General features: G+C 38.1%; 4 protein-coding genes across 5 annotated transcripts; 1 reads left to right on the top strand and 3 right to left on the bottom strand.

The window, feature by feature from the left end:
* Positions 1 to 3,441: 3,441 nt before the first annotated feature.
* LOC105397960 (uncharacterized oxidoreductase YrbE) lies at positions 3,442 to 7,339 on the bottom strand. The gene is made up of 7 exons (XM_048625092.1): positions 7,226 to 7,339; positions 6,423 to 6,506; positions 5,911 to 6,162; positions 5,194 to 5,501; positions 4,690 to 4,929; positions 4,037 to 4,192; positions 3,442 to 3,707 (listed from the first exon to the last, which is right to left on the bottom strand). Exons 2-7 carry the CDS (start codon positions 6,500 to 6,502, stop codon positions 3,568 to 3,570), a joined length of 1,176 nt encoding a protein of 391 aa, XP_048481049.1. The 5' UTR covers positions 6,503 to 6,506; positions 7,226 to 7,339; the 3' UTR covers positions 3,442 to 3,567.
* A 910-nt stretch (positions 7,340 to 8,249) lies between these two features.
* On the top strand, positions 8,250 to 11,597 carry LOC105397959 (ER membrane protein complex subunit 10). Its single transcript, XM_011569987.3, has 5 exons — positions 8,250 to 8,406; positions 8,511 to 8,675; positions 10,418 to 10,686; positions 10,981 to 11,077; positions 11,439 to 11,597. The coding sequence occupies exons 1-5, from the start codon at positions 8,359 to 8,361 to the stop codon at positions 11,520 to 11,522; spliced, it is 663 nt and encodes a 220-aa protein (XP_011568289.3). The 5' UTR covers positions 8,250 to 8,358; the 3' UTR covers positions 11,523 to 11,597.
* Positions 11,590 to 14,093, bottom strand: LOC105397958 (DEAD-box helicase Dbp80). The gene is made up of 2 exons (XM_011569986.3): positions 13,941 to 14,093; positions 11,590 to 13,668 (listed from the first exon to the last, which is right to left on the bottom strand). The coding sequence occupies exon 2, from the start codon at positions 13,657 to 13,659 to the stop codon at positions 12,259 to 12,261; it is 1,401 nt and encodes a 466-aa protein (XP_011568288.1). The 5' UTR covers positions 13,660 to 13,668; positions 13,941 to 14,093; the 3' UTR covers positions 11,590 to 12,258.
* A 1,063-nt stretch (positions 14,094 to 15,156) lies between these two features.
* Positions 15,157 to 17,984, bottom strand: LOC105397957 (transmembrane reductase CYB561D2). Of its 2 annotated transcripts, XM_048624903.1 has the most exons (3): positions 17,858 to 17,984; positions 17,425 to 17,633; positions 15,157 to 17,152 (listed from the first exon to the last, which is right to left on the bottom strand). In XM_048624903.1, the coding sequence occupies exons 2-3, from the start codon at positions 17,605 to 17,607 to the stop codon at positions 16,640 to 16,642; spliced, it is 696 nt and encodes a 231-aa protein (XP_048480860.1). In that variant the 5' UTR covers positions 17,608 to 17,633; positions 17,858 to 17,984; the 3' UTR covers positions 15,157 to 16,639. The 2 variants fall into 2 exon arrangements, with proteins under 2 accessions (XP_048480860.1, XP_011568287.1); XM_011569985.3 differs by having other exon boundaries at positions 17,425 to 17,925.
* Between the last annotated feature and the right edge of the window lie 824 nt (positions 17,985 to 18,808).

The following is an 18,808-nucleotide window of genomic DNA, read 5'->3' as shown; positions in this document are numbered from 1 at the left end:
ATTTATTTCGGTTAGGTTATTTAAAGTGCCTGCTCAGCCTGTGTGCTACCTGCATGATTATGTACCCGTATTAGAGGCTCACGCACTCACCATATATCCACGTCTGTTCCCGATTTATCCGGCACAGAACAACTTTCGCACTTTTTCACCGCGGGTTGCCAGCGCCGGGCCCGAACTTGCACACTCCATTATCTCTGCGACCAAATTTGTTTAAAATTTCTCTCACACGCCCGCCGAAACTTCTTTTATTGTAATTTAAAACTGCTTTTAAAAATCTATGCACTGCCTGTTCGCTCCAACTTTGAATGAATTCGCGGATAAACTGCAGGCTTGTTGCTAACTGGACAGAATTAAAGTTCCATAACGGTCTGCCTTTTTCACATTGGGTTTTTAAAAGGCGCAGTTGACATGTACCAGGCTTTTTGGAAATAACAATAACTTTGGGGCAACTCATTTCAATCATAAACACACCACCTGTAACGTGTAGGTACATAAATGTTTGAAAGTATCTTTTTGAATTTGCAATGACGGCTAATATTCCGTGATTATTCCTGAGGCACATAAATGAATTGGTGACTTAAGTTATGTCAGAATATTTATGAGTATAACAGTTCTTAATTTAAAACATAATTTAAAACATTTACTTACCTCCAATATCGCTTGTACTACCTCCTACTGAAAGAGTAATAAATACAAAATAATACGTGGTAAAACTTCCGGCTAAAGGAACTTCAGAATCCGATAAGCAGACCAAAACCGCCACTTTCCTTACAATCCAATTACGAGTGATTTGAAAAAAACACGACTTTTCCTGGGCTTTCCCGCCATAACTGACACGTAATGACCTCATCGCATAAAGACGCAAAAATATCGCGAGCGCAATTCGTCATGTCATTATGCAAGGAAAGGGCGAACTTTACGACTCCGATACCAAGTTTTCCATTCACCTGTGCCAAGCCATACCAGCCCCTCGATTGTAGGCAGTAAAGTGGATTGTAAAGAAAATATAAAGGTGGTCTGTCATATTAACGGGAGATGTCTGAGTGGGAAAGTCATGAATGGTGGAATTCTTTATTGTATGCAGCTTTATGCGAACGATTAACCTTTTAATAATGACCGTAGGGCTACCCCTATCTAAAAGGCCCTATAAGCTTCTTAGATAAAACTGTTTTTTTTTTTCAGAATATTACTGAGTCTAAATTTCGGATCGGTGCGGAGAGTGCGTTAATTACTTTGTTTTTTTTTTCAAAGTTTTGTTTATTTTCCCATATAGTTATGTTTGCATTACACAATAACAATATCCTAGTAATTACAATCTTAATTAGTTATGTACACAGACGTTATCTACGTAATTAATATTAGTTAGATTATGTTAACAATATCATAAGCTCAATGTTCATACAAACAATTATAATGCAATGAATAAGTATGATTTGTGTTTGGATTTGATTTCAACAATATTTTATTTGGACATTTATTGTCATTTAATAGTGTAATGACCCTGCAAATTCATTCCGGCCACTGATTTACAAGAAATTTAAAACACCCTATACAGCTGAATCTCCTGTAATAAAACAAACACATGAAAGAGCATACGAGAGCCTGCCCCAGCCACAGTCGTTTGTCCTACTATATGCGATCCTGTCGTCATATATCCCCCACATCCAGACATTTCTTACTCTCCACCGCCGCCATTCTTTCGACTATGCCAGGATTCACACACTTATTTATCACCATCTTGCTATAGCACCACAAAAATATTCTTATGGTCACCCATTTTAAAAGCCAATTGAAAACCGTATTGCCTACATAATTAAACATCTTCATATTAATTTAAGTATCTTTAAAAGCATTGCAATAATTACTCAGTAGGTATAATCAAATTCAGTCGCCGCTTTACCGCGTTCCCAATATAATTTTAGTTCATTATGATGTCATTAACTGAATTTGGCTGAAAATCAATCAACAACTGTATAATTGCATAGGCCGCGGTATACCTATTTACCTATTTGTGCGTAATTTCTACTGAAGTATAATTGTGAAACGGACTGTCAAAAGAATTCTCGAGTTATAGGAACCTTGTCTACTTCATGCAGTTTACCCTCAGTTATCTTCATACATAAGATCAAATAATGATATGCTCTAACTAATTCTGTTAAAGTAAAGTTGTATTTATTGTCTGGAAATAGATTAAATACCTACTTATTGTTAGTTTAAAACAATAATAATTAAATCTTTTAATACTTTATTAGGTATTAAAGATGTCAGTCAAGTATCCACGGCACCAATGCAGGAACCAGGATAGCATGACAAGAAGCGTGCGTCTAATGCGAGCTCATCAAAGGCAGCATTGTGCAGCCACAATGCCACCAATCTCGACGCTCCTTTCCTACCCGCGTCGCGGTTACATGTATTCCTGGTAGCTACGGAGGTATTCCTCAGTTCTTCGTTAGGTTCTTTTATGATGTTAAATAGTAAAAGCTATTGTTAGATTTGTGGATTTAAGACATATATTCTATCCAAAACATAGACTACGGGATACTCTGAACGATGCAAGGAAGAGGTGAGCTCAGCTATTTCTTACATTGTTTTTTTAAATGGTTCTCTTTGAGATAGTTTTGACCTTACCGAAAAAAAACTGTGCACAATAAAACAACAAAGCGTTGTAAAACCTCGTTTTCGCTGCAATGGAATGGTACCTGAAATTTTAACACAGATAGCCGAGGTTGGTGACTGATCGCCGTGTTGCGTTATTCAATTTTCCGGTTCTTGCACCCAATATTTATATCATCAGTCTCTGGCACGCAACAATCTGCTTGTTCATTCATAGCATGCACCGAGGCCACACACATCACCGAATATGACAACCCATACTGTATTAAATTGATCGTTATTACAAAATTCGATGATTGAAATGTGACCTAGAGATGAAGATGAATAGAGTTTGAAAAATGACACCAACTCTGTTCATCTTCATCAATTATATATCATCATCTACTGTAATTTAAAGTGTGTCCTTTATTAACAGTGTGCCTACCTAATACAAACTCGGAAGGAAAATTTCGGAAATAAATCTCAAAAATTGCGCATTTTTACCCGATCAGGAAGAAGGATATGAGGTGCTTACTCCCCTTAGTTTCTTTTACGTTCAAAGAAAACTTATTCGGCTGGAATGCCTCCCGTCAAAGGTAGCATGTACGCCAGTATTCATGTTTAATTTCGCTCTTACCCAAGTTTTTCTTAACATAAATTCCTCCGAAAAGAATAGCATTGTATCTTTATTGAAAATGTCAATATACAAGCCTAGAGCCTACGCACTACGAGCACTACGACATAATTACATAGGTAAATTAAAAGCGCATTTGTCTAAGAAGGACGCAGTAAAGTAACGTGTAAAAACATTATACCCTCCTCCTTCGGCTGTCGGGTAAAAAATAAATAACACTTTAAAAACTTAAAATATATTAACCACAAAAAGGCGTATTAAAAATAGCGTAAAATTCTCATAGCATTCATAAAAAAACATGTTTAATGAATTTATAACCTCAAATATTTTTACTTAATAATTTAAGAGTACACAGCCGGGATGTGGTCCTTGGACCAGTCCAGGTCGACGGCCTGCCCGGTGCGCGCGCTGCGCTCCGCCGCCGTCGCGATCTTGCTCACAGCCAGCGTCTGCCAGCTCGTCACCTCCATCGGGGTGCCTTCTGCAAGGGGAGGGAAGGGGAGGTTAGACATATAGTATTAGGGGTAAACAAATTGGCATCGTGTTTTAAAAAAAAACTAAAGTTGTAAGAGAAATAAATGGTTAATTTTGAAAGTACAGTAATTTTTTTTAATCTGGTAAACCATGTTACAATAACGATCTCAGACTTCTCAGTAAAGTTATAGTTACGTACTTATTAGTGTTTGCGGATTCCTATATCCATGCTTATTTTCACATTCTATGACCCAGCGTCATCAGTCCAGGTCCAAAAACAAAAGCACATCAGTTACTGGGTACACTGATGTGCTTTTGTTTGTAACCAGTTCTTACTCTGAACGATGTCGAGGAAGTGCTCGAGCTCGCGGCGGTAGGCGAGCCGGTAGCGCGACGGGAACGAGTAGTAGATGGGGGTGAGCTGCACGCCGTCCTGCCCCAGCAGGGCTTCTGTGGCGTGGCACGGGCGCTCGTTCTCCACCTTCACCATCCCTGGACATATTGATGAGTATTAGTGTCTATTAAGGCGGGTACAGACTGCTGTAACGTAACATGCAATGTAACAAGCAATGCAAGAATTCCCATCGTCGAAATGCTCTGTTATACTATTCTTTCGTTGCGTGTTACATTCCATGATACGTTACAACACTTCTTTTACATTCCATGATACGTTACAGTGTTCTTTAGGGCGACCTGCACCCAAGTCTTAAATCTAGATTTAAATATTGTCAAATCTCGATTTAAGAAACGTCAGTCCATATAAATTTATGGCATAAATCAAGATTTAATACTTAATCTAGATTTAATATGTTGGTGCAAGTGGCCCTTAGTGTCTATAAACCAGGATACATAATTTTGAATGTCATTCTTCTATGCTCTTCGCGAGGATTGATGAAACCTTATGCAAATCATACAGTATCTTCTACGGACCCTCGAACGAAATTTCTAGACAATAAACAGTTTACATCACATCGACACTTTAGACTCACCCTTATTTCCGAAGACCTCAAGCCTCTGATCATATCCATAGGCGGAGAAGCGGCTGTTGTCCCCGAGGGCCACGGCGCCGGACGGGAACGTCAGCAGAAACGCGATGGTGTCGAAGTCATCGATGGCCTTGACCTCCGGGATGAGGGCCGAGGCCGAGGCCTGCACGCGCACCGGCAGCTCGCCCAGCACCCAGCACACCATGTCGAAGTCATGCACCAGGCAGTCGTGGAACACACCACCTTAACGTGCAGAAATTATAACGTGTATGTTTGGGCAGTAAAAAGGTGTGTAGGTACCCTAAAGTGGCAGTAGGCCGGCTATATCTGCCGAAGATCGGATTTAACCGTGGCGGTAGACGAGTTCATAATTGTTGTAGTGTGGGGTGGTTGGATGATACGAGGACAGAGCGTTTTGGCACTCATTGGGAGAGCTCTATATAGGAGTGGGAAATACACTGGCTGCTGATGATAAATTGATAACATGCAGTAAATTGAGTAGCCTACCTGAATTCTTCAAATAGTCAATTGACGGAAGAGGAGAGTCTCTAGCCGTAACTTTAATTATCTGGACGTGGCCGACGTCTCCCTTCCTGACCCGATCCCTGAGCCCCCTGTAGGCGGGGTCGAAGCGCCGGTTGAATGCAGCAAACAGAATACGGCCCTTTGCCTTCGCGGCTTCGTAGCATTTCCTCGTGTCCTCGATGTTTTCAGCAATGGGCTTCTCGCAGTAAACGTCCTTGTTGTTGGAGATCGACTTCACAACTATGTCGTGATGGGTGTGAGTTGGAGAGCCAATGAAAACTACGTTGACGCTGGAAAGGATTGAACAATATACTCTTATAATATTCACTAAAATAAAAAATAAAAAGTATTATGGTATAAATCTTATTAAGGTATAAATCTTATTAAGGTATATAAATCTTATTAAGGATATTCAGAGGTATGTTTTGCTTTTGCACAAGTATCTAAGTACTTATACCAACCTACCTATAGAAAGTACTTCCTATTTTCTTACATATTTATCGCAGAGTAAGATCGAAGGGTCAAAACACTGAAAACAACACCTAACCTTTTACGGGTCATGCAAAATAATACCTACTGTGAAGATAAGCTCAATAGGATTATCTAATGATGAGTTGTTTACAACCTTACTTGTATATATCCATCGTATCTGTAATTATAAGTAGGTACCTAAGCTATGCTGCCTATGCTGTTACTTACGTCTTGTCCTTGTAGACTTTGTCAGCTTCGGCTGAGGTTATGAAGCAGACATCTTTGCTCAAGCTCCAGTACTTCCTCAGCTCTTCGAAGCGTTCCTTGCGGTCGTCCACGATGTACTTGACCATCACTCGGGGATTCCCCATGATGTTGCTGAGGTGGATGGAGCCGGCCCGACCCAGCCCAAAGATGGCCGCCATGACAGGTGGAGCCTGCGATTTGCTGGCGTGGTTGCATGTGACGTCGTTCACGTATCTAAACGAAAATACCAAGTATTATGCATGGTGTCTTAATAATAATAATGTATCTGCATCATAATGTTTGCAGACGACATGTTATAGGCGACGGCGTGTAGCAACGTCGCTACTGGTTTTTATGTATATTTTCTATGCCAATGAATCACAGAAACCAGTAGTGACGCTGCCAGACGTCGTCTGCTGCAGCCTCATGTCCTCTGCTGCCTAATTGAACCATTAGAATTATTGTAATTATTGATTTGGTAGGTAGGTACTTACTCTGTGTACAAGTAGTCATCTTCAGGGTATGTAGCCTTGAGACTGTAGGGGGATGGACCGGCAAACTTTTTGGTGGCCATTTTACTGCAAATAAATGAGCTTTTATTACCATTCTAGTGATCAGAAGGCATAACAGTTGCAGTAGCGGTTAGTAGGCAATGTACTGAATAACGTTTTCTTTAGTGCTGGAATTCAGATTTGAACCTCGGCCTTATACTTTTGTTCACATTAAGTAATTATCTTCGTATAGGTACCTACACACAATACACATACCTACTAGCGATTTTGCGGGGTAAATTATCTGATTGATCTCGAACGTTTACGTTCGTAAGTGAAGTTACATTTTGGTGAAATAACCCATAGTAAGAACAATCGCCCGCTGGCTAGGACATGTGGAGAGGATGGGAGAGGATCGAGCCGTAAGAAAAGCATACCTTGGTCAACCTTCTGGGCGTCGCCTGGTGGGGCGGCCGAGATACCGCTGGAAGGACGAAGTCGCCAAAGACCTGAAAGAGCTGGAAGTGTCCGACTGGTCAGAATTGGCATAGAATAGAGAAGATTGGCGCACTTTAATGTCGGAGGCCAAGATCCACTTCGGGTCGTTGAGCCAGCGGAGTATAAAGTAAGAAGAATCTCGATAAAGATGTCACAGCTAGCCAGTTAACCTATATTCTAGGAAGTAAGTTGTTGAAAGCTCTGGTTAGGCACCTAACTCGGCACTCAACTTACCGAAGCTGGAAGCTGGAAGATCAAAAGCTTTGTTTAGATACTGGCCAAAAGATTCAAATGTTTAAAAATATTACCTTACTGATTTATTTTTACGATGCAATGCCTTCTGCGTTAGTTACACACTAAACGTATGAAATTACACTTTGCATCCTGCACTGGTAAATAGTAAATGATAAAATATGTTACGCAAACCTTATATAAAGATGTTTGCATCTATTAACTATCGCTAATCACTACCTACCACTGCACAGGGTGAAATTTCATCAGTGATAGACCTAAAGGAAATTTAATTTCTCTGAGGTAACAAGGTTGTTACCTTACCTTCGTTACTGTAGTTCTGTTGATTAGCTATTCTACATACATGAAGTTCAAACAATTAAAAAAATACCTATTTAATACCGATATCTCCATAAGGTGCAAGTTTTTATTTATTTATATGGTTAGGTACTACAAGATAGTGGAAGGTTAGTGTGGTGTGGTGTAAACCGTTTTATTACTTCTATGGGTGTAAATCGATATTCTCGTGGGAACAATATGTTATAATAATTTCGTTTTGACTGTTTAAGTACTCATTAGGTAGGGGAATTTTGGAAAGATAGGTAGGTATGTTATTTTGTATTAACTCTCTGAAAATACAGCAAGAAGTAGGTAGGTACTATTCAGATAAGTTAATGCCAGATTAAGAAACCTCTAAAAAGAAAGGTCTTTATTATTCCAGTTTCTTCTCCCTTCCTCATCCTGTCGCCACCGACCAAAGTCCTTGCCACCGACTGAGTGCTGGCCTTAGGCACATGAACACGATGCGATTTCGCGTCGGGCCACACTCTCGCTCTCTCCCATTGAACACCTTCGGCGTGTGGAAAGGAGACGTGGGACTCTTAGATCATCGCTCCGGAAGCCTCGTTGGCGGTAGTGGTAGGTGGAGCTAAAGCTGGAGTGGAATACATTAGAGTGAGCAAAACAATGTAAGTACCTATCATTTTAACATTTTCCAACAAACGAGACCCATTCGTATAAATTCTCCTCAGAATATTAACGGCCTCGCCTCTTTTGGACACACAGACACAGAAAAATACAGACAGGCAGTGACAGACGACAGTCGTGACAGTGACAGACAGAATTGATTTGTTTTGAGGTTGGAATAAATTCATGAATTTCAGTGTAGAAACGTAAATTAATTAAAGAATATCTTTGTAACTTTATAATAATGAAATTCGCCTACCTTTTATTCATATTCCAGACAATTCATTATGCGGTAAGTGTTATAAGACACTAAATTTAGCGATATTTCATCGATTGCAATGGTTTCAGGTATTTACCGATTATTTTCCTAATAAAAATTACCGGGTATTGTTTCAGTTTTGTATTGACTATGATGGATGGCTAAACATCAAGATTGAGCATACTCTGGCTTGCGGCGGCGGCTACTGCACCCGCGGGAACATCGGCTTGAAGAGCATACGGTCGGGCTCTGCCGTCATTGATCAAACACCTTTTACCAAACAACACATAGATGCCTTAAAAGTAAGTAATGAGATCTGAATGAAATAAGTAGCAAAGTAAACCACAGTACACCTAATATGTAGGTACACCTACATAGATACATACCTACTCAGTGAAACAGGACAAACTGTAGGCAAGCTTTTGTGTTTGTCATCAACAAAATAATGTAAGATAGAATAAATTTTATTATTGCTAAAGAAACAAACCAATCCATGTTAAGTATGTAATGTAGCAGCTCAGCAGGAGCTGGTCTGGATCACCGGGGAGCGACCCCTGGGCGAATCGACCTGCCTGGCCTTCCCCGAGAGTAGGGGTTGGGTGCTATATTGTACTGTGATACTTACCCTTGTGACTAACGTGCCTAGTGCTTAGGGCTGGTACCTACCTAATAACTCTCAATTAATATGTACCGGGAAGCGGTCTTAGACTAGCTCAGCTTGGCGCCGGCCTCTGAAGGAGTGCCTGGTCGCCTGGGGGATCTACAACGACCGTGAAGCAGTCCTAACTACCCTGTTCTTGGTCCTGAGGCCCCTGGAGGGAAATAACCTCGGTAGGTGTACGGGGTGAGAATTAATAATGCCGATTAATTAGTGTAACACAATTCAGGCGGCACTGGACCCGCTTTATTTACAACCAGGTTAACTTATATATCTAGGGTACTTACAGCTTATGTACTTAATATTAACACACTACACAAATGCACAAATACTTATCACGGTTATTGATATTTATATTTTTTGACGACCGAATGGCGTAGTGGTTAGTGACCCTGACTACTGAGCCGAAGGTCCCGGGTTCGATTCCCGGCTGGGGCAGATATTTGTTTAAAGACAGATATTTGTACTCGGGTCTTGGGTGTTGATATTTATATTTAGTATCTATCTATCTATGTATTTGTGTAGATATATCAGCTGTCCGACACCCATAACACAGGTTCTGCCTAGCTTGGGGTCGGATGGCCGTGTGTGAGATGTCCCCACATAAAAAAAAAAAAAAAAAAAAAAAAAAAAAATATTAGTCGGGCCCTGAAGGGACCTACGCGGATGTTTCTATCTTAATAAAGGGAAGGAACACAGGGTACAGGAGGTTGGGCGAATACCGGTGGTATGTGTGGATCTGTTCCAGGATTTGTGGAGTGTACTTGTGTTGATAAGAAAGTGTGGCTGAGGGCCGGTGTGTGTTCAGCGATTGTATAGTTCGGTACACGGCCGCTTTAAACTAGGCGACCCAGGCGTCCGTGTATTCCGGGGAACCTCGATCCGCTAGTAGGCGACCCACAGCGTAGGGAGGACGGTGTAGTGAGAATAGTGTGTGTGAATAGATACTTAAATAGATATAGGTGCGGGGAAGGATCTCGGGAACGGACTGATCACTCGCCGGAGCAGGAGGTGACGAATGGTGGTCGGACGGCCGGCTCGCGGTTATTTATAGGCGGGTCGCCCCGCGCCCCTTGTATTCTCCGGAGTCGTCTGTGTGGTGCCCCACCTCGACTCGCGGGCGCTCTTGTGGCTTCGGTATGTGGGTAGGTGCGGTGGATGGTTTGGTAACGGCTCGTTACAAGTATTATACAGAGTGGCAACCTGTGATTTTTACAATCAAGCTGTATTATTTGGGGTGTACCTATACCAGTATGTTTTGTTAACATCTACCTCAAATAACTAACTGGTAGATGCAGGGGAGTGGGTCTAAAGTGAAGTCTTCCTATCTCTGTGTTTGTATGTTCATATTTGACTGACAACTAAATCCAAAATTATAAATTTCAGGAACTAGCCGACAGAGACGGGTTCTACACTGTGAGGACAATAGTGACGTCACCAGACAACAATGATTCAGAATTTCTGTCTTCAGTAAAAGCCAAGACATTCCTTGAGAATGGGCTGAATGATGTGATCAGTGTGTGGGTCCTGCCGAGTGGCACTGTCATGTCTGTCAGCTTCCAAGCCACCAACACATCAAAACCACTGAAACAGAAGAATGAACAGTACCACATCACATCAAAGTTCTATCTTCACCATGTAGAACAAGCTCCTATGTATGTATTTTCTGTATAACTTATAGTATAGAGCTTTTTTGCTTTATCGCCTTTTAAATTCATATTCTTTCCATTTAATTATAATATTAGTATGAAGTTTAATAATGCGTCCTTCAATAGTCTCATGCATCTGCCATTGGCCGAAGGCACACTGCATACAGGACTGTCTGTATACAAAACATTATTTTACAAAACAGTGTGCAGTGGTCAACCAAACATACCTCAGCCAATTGCATTCTCAGGTATGATGAAGTGTAACAGAAATATTCAACTGAAATTATTCTTTCTTTACAGACCTGATACTGCATCTTACATCCAGAAACTGGAGAGGGAGAGAGAAGCCAGAGAGAAGGGTGAAGTTAAGGACAACAGATCTTTCCTAGCCAAATATGTAAGTTGGTGATGGTATTTTGTTAGGATATATTGTTTAATAAATTTTTCTGTTCGTCCTTACCAGTAAAAAATTATACTGCATAAGACACATAAGACCCATTATGTTTTGCAAGTCTGAAATGCCTACTACGTTAAAATCTACTTTTGGAACATACATACTTACCCAAGAGCAAGGGCTAGGCTGGATCAGCAGAAAAAATGGGATATATATTCAAGCAAAGGATCCACTCAAGATAGCAACATACTACTATAACTTCCCAGAATAGAATCTAGGGCCAGAGGTTGTAATATCTATCAGAAGATTCGGAATGATAAATCTTCAAATAATTATTAAATAATCTTTGTTATTTTCATTTCAGTGGATGTACATAGTGCCAATTGCCATATTTGTCATGATCTCTGGAGCGACGAACCCGGAGGCAGGTGCACCAGCAGCGCGCTAAACTCTTCATATACCATCTTTAATAGTATTGTAACATTTATTCTAGTACAATTAAATCAATACAAATATAAGGGTAGTAATGTTTTTTTATTTCAACCAGTCACTAGTTGGTTTACAAACTTAACATAACTGGGCCAAGCCAAATAATGGTCATAAAACAATAGTTAATGCATAAGGTATTGGGTTGTAGCCTTACAGCTCACATGAACATCAGTAAATTTATACGACTCTATCACAATAACTTGTGTTATCGAAATGAGCAGACGGAATGTCTGGTAGGTACCTAATTTTAAATGAATAATATAAAATCTATTACAAAACATAGAATGTATTATCATGTTTTTGAAACATTCAAACTATGCTAACATAGTCATAAAAATCACAATTTGTTTTGAATCACCAACATGCCATTGCTTATTAGAACTGCTTATTGTCAAATAACCAATCACATTTTGGCAAGCGACAATAAGTATTGAATGTATTTTTAGCAGAAGAGCATGCAAAGTGCTAGTTTTTACACAGTTTCAGCAGTAAAAAGTAAACGCGAATTTATAAAGCGCGGGTGTCGCCATCTATCTGAACACACGCTCAGATCCATACAATTTGGAGTTTACTTTTTACTTATCCAACTGTAAGAAAAACTTCCACTTCCACTAGGCCCACTGAAGTTTGTGCTTAAATATTAAGAGTACAGTAACAACCTTATAATCTAAGTACAAAATTATAAACATAATATTTTAGGCTCCAATTTTTTCAATTTCTTCAGCATCTTCAATATCAAGGAGATGTATTTTTTTACCAAAATGACCTTCAATGGTTTTGCAAATCTCCATGGACTGAGCTGAATCTACCAAGTTTATGGCAATACCAGCTTTGCCAAATCTTCCTGTGCGTCCAATTCTATGCAGATAAGTCTCACAGTCAGCTTTCTTCTCCATATCCATAGGCATGTCAAAGTTTACAACCAGCGTTACTTGTTCAACATCAATACCTCGGGATAAGACATTGGTAGTGATAAGGACCTTCTCTAATCCAGCACGGAAGCGATCCAGCACAGCAATCCTCTGCTCCACTGTCAGCTCTCCAGATAAAACAGCCACAGAATGACCATCTTTTGACATTTTCTCAGACAACCAAGATGCAGTTTTCCTTGTATGACAGAAAATTATAGCCTGGCCAATTGTAATGACACCGTAAATATTGCAAATAGCCCTGTATTTCTCTTCAGCATTTTTGCATTTTACATAATACTGCTTAATGTTGTCAAGTGACTCCTCTTCACGGAGCAGTCTAATAATAATGGGGTTCGGTACAATAATTTCTGCAAATTCCATCACAGCAGTGTCATATGTGGCAGAGAAAAACATCATCTGACATGTTGAAGGCAAACATTTGTGAATACGAATGCACTGGTCCTGGTGACCTTGACGGTCAATCATCACATCAGCTTCATCCAGAACAAAAACTTTGATCTTGCTCAGGTCAAACATTCCAAATTTTACTCCCCAGTCCAGCATCTTGCCTGGTGTTCCAATAATGATGTGATCTGTAATTTTAGTACCCCTGGGCACTTCTTCACCTCGAACAGCATATTTTAACTTAATCTCTGGACAAAATTTCGCCATTTTAGCAGCCACTTCTCCAGTTTGAATAGCAAGTTCATAAGTGGGACTCAAACAAAGCACTTGTGGGTAATTCTTGGTGGTGTCGACCCTGCTCAGCATTGCCAAGACAAAAGCTGCAGTTTTACCAGTTCCAGACTGAGACTGGGCAATCATGTTCTGAGGAGGATCAGCCAACAATGTTGGCAACGCAGTCTCCTGGATCTTGGAGGGCGCATTGAATCCCATAGCATAAACTCCCTTTAGTAAGTTTGGTTTTAAGTGTAAAGCTTCAAAAGTTTTCACAGAATATAAAGGTGAGTTAGGATCTTTTCGTTGAACCTCAATATCCAATTTGGATTCTACCAAGCCTTGCCTGATGATCTTCATTAACAATGAGGTCTCAGCGGGATTGGCATTGTCCTGACTATCGTCGGACTCAGTGGTTCGATCCAGAGGGGGTTTCCCGAGGCCAAGTCCAGCTATCTTGTTGTTAATTTCCAGCTCCTCAGCCTTCTGTCCCCATTGGTTAGCCATATTGGAATTCTGTAATTTAGAAAACATGATAAATCAGATTTTCTTCGATTAGGTGTCCGTAACATAATTATTTTATTTTAACTAATATAGTGCACATATTTCGGTCAATAATTATTGAGTAATGTTAAGTTATTTCAAAAGAAAGCTAACGTGAAAGCAACAATGGATTCGAAACGTAAGGTATCCTTGATCATGAAGAGAATCAAAAATAATTTATGTCGCGAGCTCTGGTCTGCATTTAGACTATTACACATAAATAATTATCCATTCGGATTAGTTACCTTGATAAGTAGAAACACTAATTCATAAGTTTATAAATTTGTAACGTAAAAATTTGTAGAAGTAGACCGGGCCGCGTTTTTTCTATTTTATTTTTTGACAGTGACACTAAGTTGACATTGAATTTTTCATTCTTAATACCTTGTTTCTTGGTCTGTGATGCAACTGTGCTCAGAATAATTATAATCCCGCGTAGATGTCGGGCTAGCTAGCAGCATACTCGTACTAAACGACTTGCCAGATAACTTTCAGTCGCTATGGTAAACTTTAATATCTTTGTGTAACAGCAGAAAATAAACCCGTGGACCCGTGGCTTTTGAGAAGTAGGTACTCCAGGAGTAAGAAGAAATAAATCGTTTCTAAAATAATAACGAATCAACCGACGTAACTTTATTTCGTTACAAAAACAACATTATCTATCCTAGTTTCGATCGTAGCGCTACCGCTCGCTGCTGTGGTGGCTGAAATTCGAACTAAAATTTAATTTATGTTAAAATCTGGTAAAATCTCTAAAGTAGAAAGTCCACTTTTGGGAGTTGCGATGACATTGGTGTTAAAAAATAGTTTTTTCTTAAAAAAGTGGACTGATTAGTATCTCTACCTCTGGCCTTCTCTGAAATATTTACCTATATTGTATTACATACAATAATAGTAAGATGTTTTTGTGTTGTCTAATGCTTAATACTTTTGGCCTCGCTAAAAGCGAGGCCAAAAGTACAGCCGAAGTTAGGCAGAAATGGCGGACGTTAGTGGAGACCCTCTGCACCTCTGGGGTGCCATAGGACTGCAACAACAACAATGCTTGATAATGAAATTTCTCAGCAAGTACAAGAACATGCTATAAAGTTTCTAGCTCTTCTTTTTCTATCTTATTTTTCAATCTCTCTCCAACTTATCTAATGTACCTAAATACTACTTATGCAAAATTCTATAGGAGCTTTACTGTACTCTGGTTAATTTAAAACCTAACTATGTTACACAATGTTTTGTATACTTACTTAAATAAAAATCCATTGCGTGCTAAATTACTATTCTATCTGTAGCATTAAGAAAAAAGTCATAACATAACTACACAAAACAATCATAAGTCATAAAAATGTATATCCCTACTTCGGTATTCTCAGTTATTCATATACATGATCCGTTGTGTATATAAATCCGTAATGTATGAGTGTAGGTAGGTAGGCATAGCTTAATTTACTTCAATAAAAAACTTTGTTTGCTTCTGCTAATATTATATTGTGACATGCAAAGTTAAATAATTAGACTATAACCATTTGAATATATTAGTTAGGTACTTATGTTATAGAATTGCTACAAAACTAGATAGTTACTTAACTACCCATATATTTTTGAGATCAAGATTATTATAAGTACTATAAAATTTAGATAAAGTAGACATCTATTTATTTTATATAATATTGGCACACAGTTTAAGTTCGGAAGTTTTTTGATATATTTCTAATAAAGTAAAACCTATGAATATTTTATAAATAGGTTGGTCATTGATTTTATCGTTGATAAAGACAATATTTTGAAAATATAATATTTAATTTCAATTACAAAAATAACTACACTATATATATATATTTTCTCTGAGGTAAACATTCTAAATAAAATCAAATTTATCAAAACTCTTAGGCATCTAACTAGGTATATTTACGCAATTTTATATATTTAACCACATATTTACTGAATTTCTCTAATATAGGAAAGTAATTATTAAAATGCAAAGGGGCCAAAATATAACGTATATTTTGTCCCCTCAGGGATTAGATATTTTATATACCTAGGTGGTTGTGCTTGTTCTACCTACGGAGGGCCAGTTTTTTGATCCGTAGTCAAGCATGACAGCTGCATATGAATTTGGTTTGTTGTTATCTAAAGTGTGTGATAGACGTACGAGTAAGTACGCCGTGCTTGTGGCTCGACGAACTTTTTCGTTTATTAGATACCTTAAATTCGCGTATTTCACGAACATAAAGTTCGTTGAGCTATAAGTACGCGTTCTTACTCGAACGTCTATCTCCCACTTATTGGTTGTGATTTGACCAACGGTTAAGTTAAGTACGATTTAAAAACTGCCCCTTACTTTACAAGTAGCTCGTGTGGATACTGGTATGCCCTACAACAATTAATATATTCTTGTAACTGACTATTTAAATACTTCTAAGTACCTACCAACATACATTTTTAATTTTTTATTGTTTTTTTTATTTATAATCATAAAATTTACTACTTACTAAGGTACAATTAGGCACTTAAAATAATAAAAATAAGTAACTACTTACGTCTATTGTATTTAATTAGTTTTTGACCCAAATAACTAAATTATTATATGTATTATGTTCTCTACGCGTAATTTGATTCTATAAGCCAAATATACCTACCATGCTAAGCTTGTTTTTTTTTAAAGAAAACTTTCTTTAAACTAATTATACTTGCATATTTTGTGCGATACCAACATACAAAATAGGATAGTCCACTATTTACGGGACACCTTTGTATTTGTACATAAAAAGAATTTAATCATTACAATGGCCATTAACTAGCAATTATGGATTGTGGTAAATAAAGTTATGTAATAACATTAATATTACGCAACTACATAAGCAATTCAACATCGATAATACAGACAGAGAATATTAGCGTACCGTTCATGTTGTAGATAATATATTATATGGGTATATTGAAATAGTATTTAATTTGGACTCTCGAATCGTTCTTTTAAACGAAAATATATTTTTAAGCTTGGGCGTAAAACAGTAAAGAGTAAAATTATCAAAGCAAGCACAAGATTCATATACCTCAATATATCACCAAAGGTCCACCAGGTAGAAAAGTATGCCAAAATGATTGCTATTATTCCAAGTGAGAATGTAACGACCCCAAAAAATGCATGTATCAGTTTCGTATACAAAGGAGGTAGATAATTTTTTAATTTCATACTGTACAGAGCTCCAAGTCCTCCTGTCATTGTAATGAACATAAATATAATTGCTGATAAACCAAATTTTGAGTGTAAAGATGCAAAATGAGGTTTATCGTGGATGAATTTATTTGTTACAATAACTATCAATCCAATAAAAATAATTGTACTACCACATAGCTGCAGGACCCAGTGGCGAGCACTTCTCAGTCGAATCGGCATCCATTCTGTTGCTAAGTCTCCTGGAGCAATCGCATTTATAGCTGTAGCCATGAACATGAGCCACTGAAATCAATATCATGAAATAAACTTCACGAACATTACATACATTTATGCGTAATTTTTAAACAAATATCACCATACTTGCTCATTGAAATCAGACAGTACGTATTGATATACCTACATATTAAAAGGAGTAGGTAGATAACATATATTATGTGGGTAACCAATAGATAGGTAGGTATGTACAATGTACATACTTGAGCAAAAAATGATATTGTACAGACAAGAAATAAGGAAATGGATGTAGTTAAGTAGGTAAAGTAAATGTATCTTACCCCTAATGTCATCAGTATCGGATGAAATGAAAACAAAGTAACTCCATCTTTAAAGCAACAAAATATTATGATGCACAGAAGTGTCGCTCCACAAATATTGTTGATCATGTTAACATAGTTGGTTTTGGGTCCTGAGGGAGGGCCGACTAGCCTTGAATTCTCATTTTTGTCATATTGTTGCATTTCGTTTGTATTAGAGGTACTTTCTTCTGCAAGGGAATCCATCACAGTAAATTAAATCACCACTTTTTCGTATACGTAGGCCGTTCAACAGGTTGAGAGTAGTAAAAGAAAGTCGATTTCGGCAGCCTGCTCGATTCACTTCACAGTTTGTGGACAAGTTACGCATGAGCGCAACAGATAGGTACAGAGCATGCGCTGTGAGGATTTGTTTGTTCGTTAAAAAGTGGGTATATATACAGTATGTACCAACCTACAATTTATTTTAACTTAAAACACTAATAAATGACACGACACAAACACGAATGACAATTTGACAAAACAAAACAAAAATAACAATAAGATAAAGCGAGATGGATATAATTAGAGTGAGTTAGATGTATGAATAACGAGTAACGGACAAAATTATATAACGAATATAAATTCAAAAGGTTCCAATACTTTCATTCCCATCCCTATTACCCACAGTCTATTGGTTAAACATGGAATGTTTTTTTCAATTCTAGTAGAAACGGTTTTGATCTACCTGTCTTGCTTACACCTGTGTAGATAGCAATTTTAGACAAGGAAGCAAGATACGTGCAGGTTCTGACATGTCTAATCAGCTGGTTCAAACAAATGCTGCTTCTTGTTTTGCTTCACTCGTGTTTTGAACTTTGAATTGAATTAATATTTTAGTTGTGCGATAAGTTCTTCCTCATGCGGACGGTGTTTATGAGATTATTAAATTTATTGTTAGCTAGTTTATTGTAATTAAAATCTGTGATCTGTGAAGTGCCTCGGTTAGAGTGTTGAATTTGTTTTGTGTGTTATTCTAGTTTCGGAAAGCTTTCGTGATGAATTGGTAAGTATTTTTTATTTAAAACACTACTAATGCGGGTTTTTATATATACTTCTATTTATATTTTACTTAGTCTCAATTCTTTTAAATAAAATGTTTGATTAAAATAATGTAAGTTAAAAAATGAACTTGTGCCTACCTTAACAAGTCATTTTTTTTTCTATTAGCCGACACAGACGCATACATTATACTAATATCAATTTATCTGAAAATTATCTTTGTGATAACCTGTGCTGTAAATGTTGGTATTCTGAAAGTTTACTGTTTTTTTTAACACACACACACACACTCACGCCTTGTACTTATGTACTCCCTTGCAGGGTAGGTGCATTGCTGCACCCACTTTTCGCCAGTGTTATGTTA

Source organism: Plutella xylostella, chromosome 13 (genome assembly GCF_932276165.1).
Source record: "Plutella xylostella chromosome 13, ilPluXylo3.1, whole genome shotgun sequence".
NCBI lineage: Eukaryota > Metazoa > Arthropoda > Insecta > Lepidoptera > Plutellidae > Plutella > Plutella xylostella.
The sequence above is the reverse complement of the archived record's forward strand: the minus strand, read 5'-3'. Positions and strand labels throughout refer to the sequence as shown.

Excerpts from the sequence above, each read along its gene's own strand:
- LOC105397960 (XM_048625092.1), bottom strand. The coding sequence starts at position 6,502 with ATGGCCACCAAAAAGTTTGCCGGTCCATCCCCCTACAGTCTCAAGGCT. Across the intron at positions 5,502-5,910 it reads AAAGTCTACAAGGACAAGAC|CGTCAACGTAGTTTTCATTG; the intron begins GTAAGTAACAGC and ends AATCCTTTCCAG. Across the intron at positions 4,193-4,689 it reads TGAGGTCTTCGGAAATAAGG|GGATGGTGAAGGTGGAGAAC; the intron begins GTGAGTCTAAAG and ends CAATATGTCCAG.
- LOC105397958 (XM_011569986.3), bottom strand. The coding sequence starts at position 13,659 with ATGGCTAACCAATGGGGACAGAAGGCTGAGGAGCTGGAAATTAACAAC.
- LOC105397959 (XM_011569987.3), top strand. The coding sequence starts at position 8,359 with ATGAAATTCGCCTACCTTTTATTCATATTCCAGACAATTCATTATGCG. Across the intron at positions 8,676-10,417 it reads AACACATAGATGCCTTAAAA|GAACTAGCCGACAGAGACGG; the intron begins GTAAGTAATGAG and ends TATAAATTTCAG. Across the intron at positions 11,078-11,438 it reads GATCTTTCCTAGCCAAATAT|TGGATGTACATAGTGCCAAT; the intron begins GTAAGTTGGTGA and ends TTTTCATTTCAG.
- LOC105397957 (XM_011569985.3), bottom strand. The coding sequence starts at position 17,649 with ATGGATTCCCTTGCAGAAGAAAGTACCTCTAATACAAACGAAATGCAA. Across the intron at positions 17,153-17,424 it reads CGATACTGATGACATTAGGG|TGGCTCATGTTCATGGCTAC; the intron begins GTAAGATACATT and ends TATTGATTTCAG.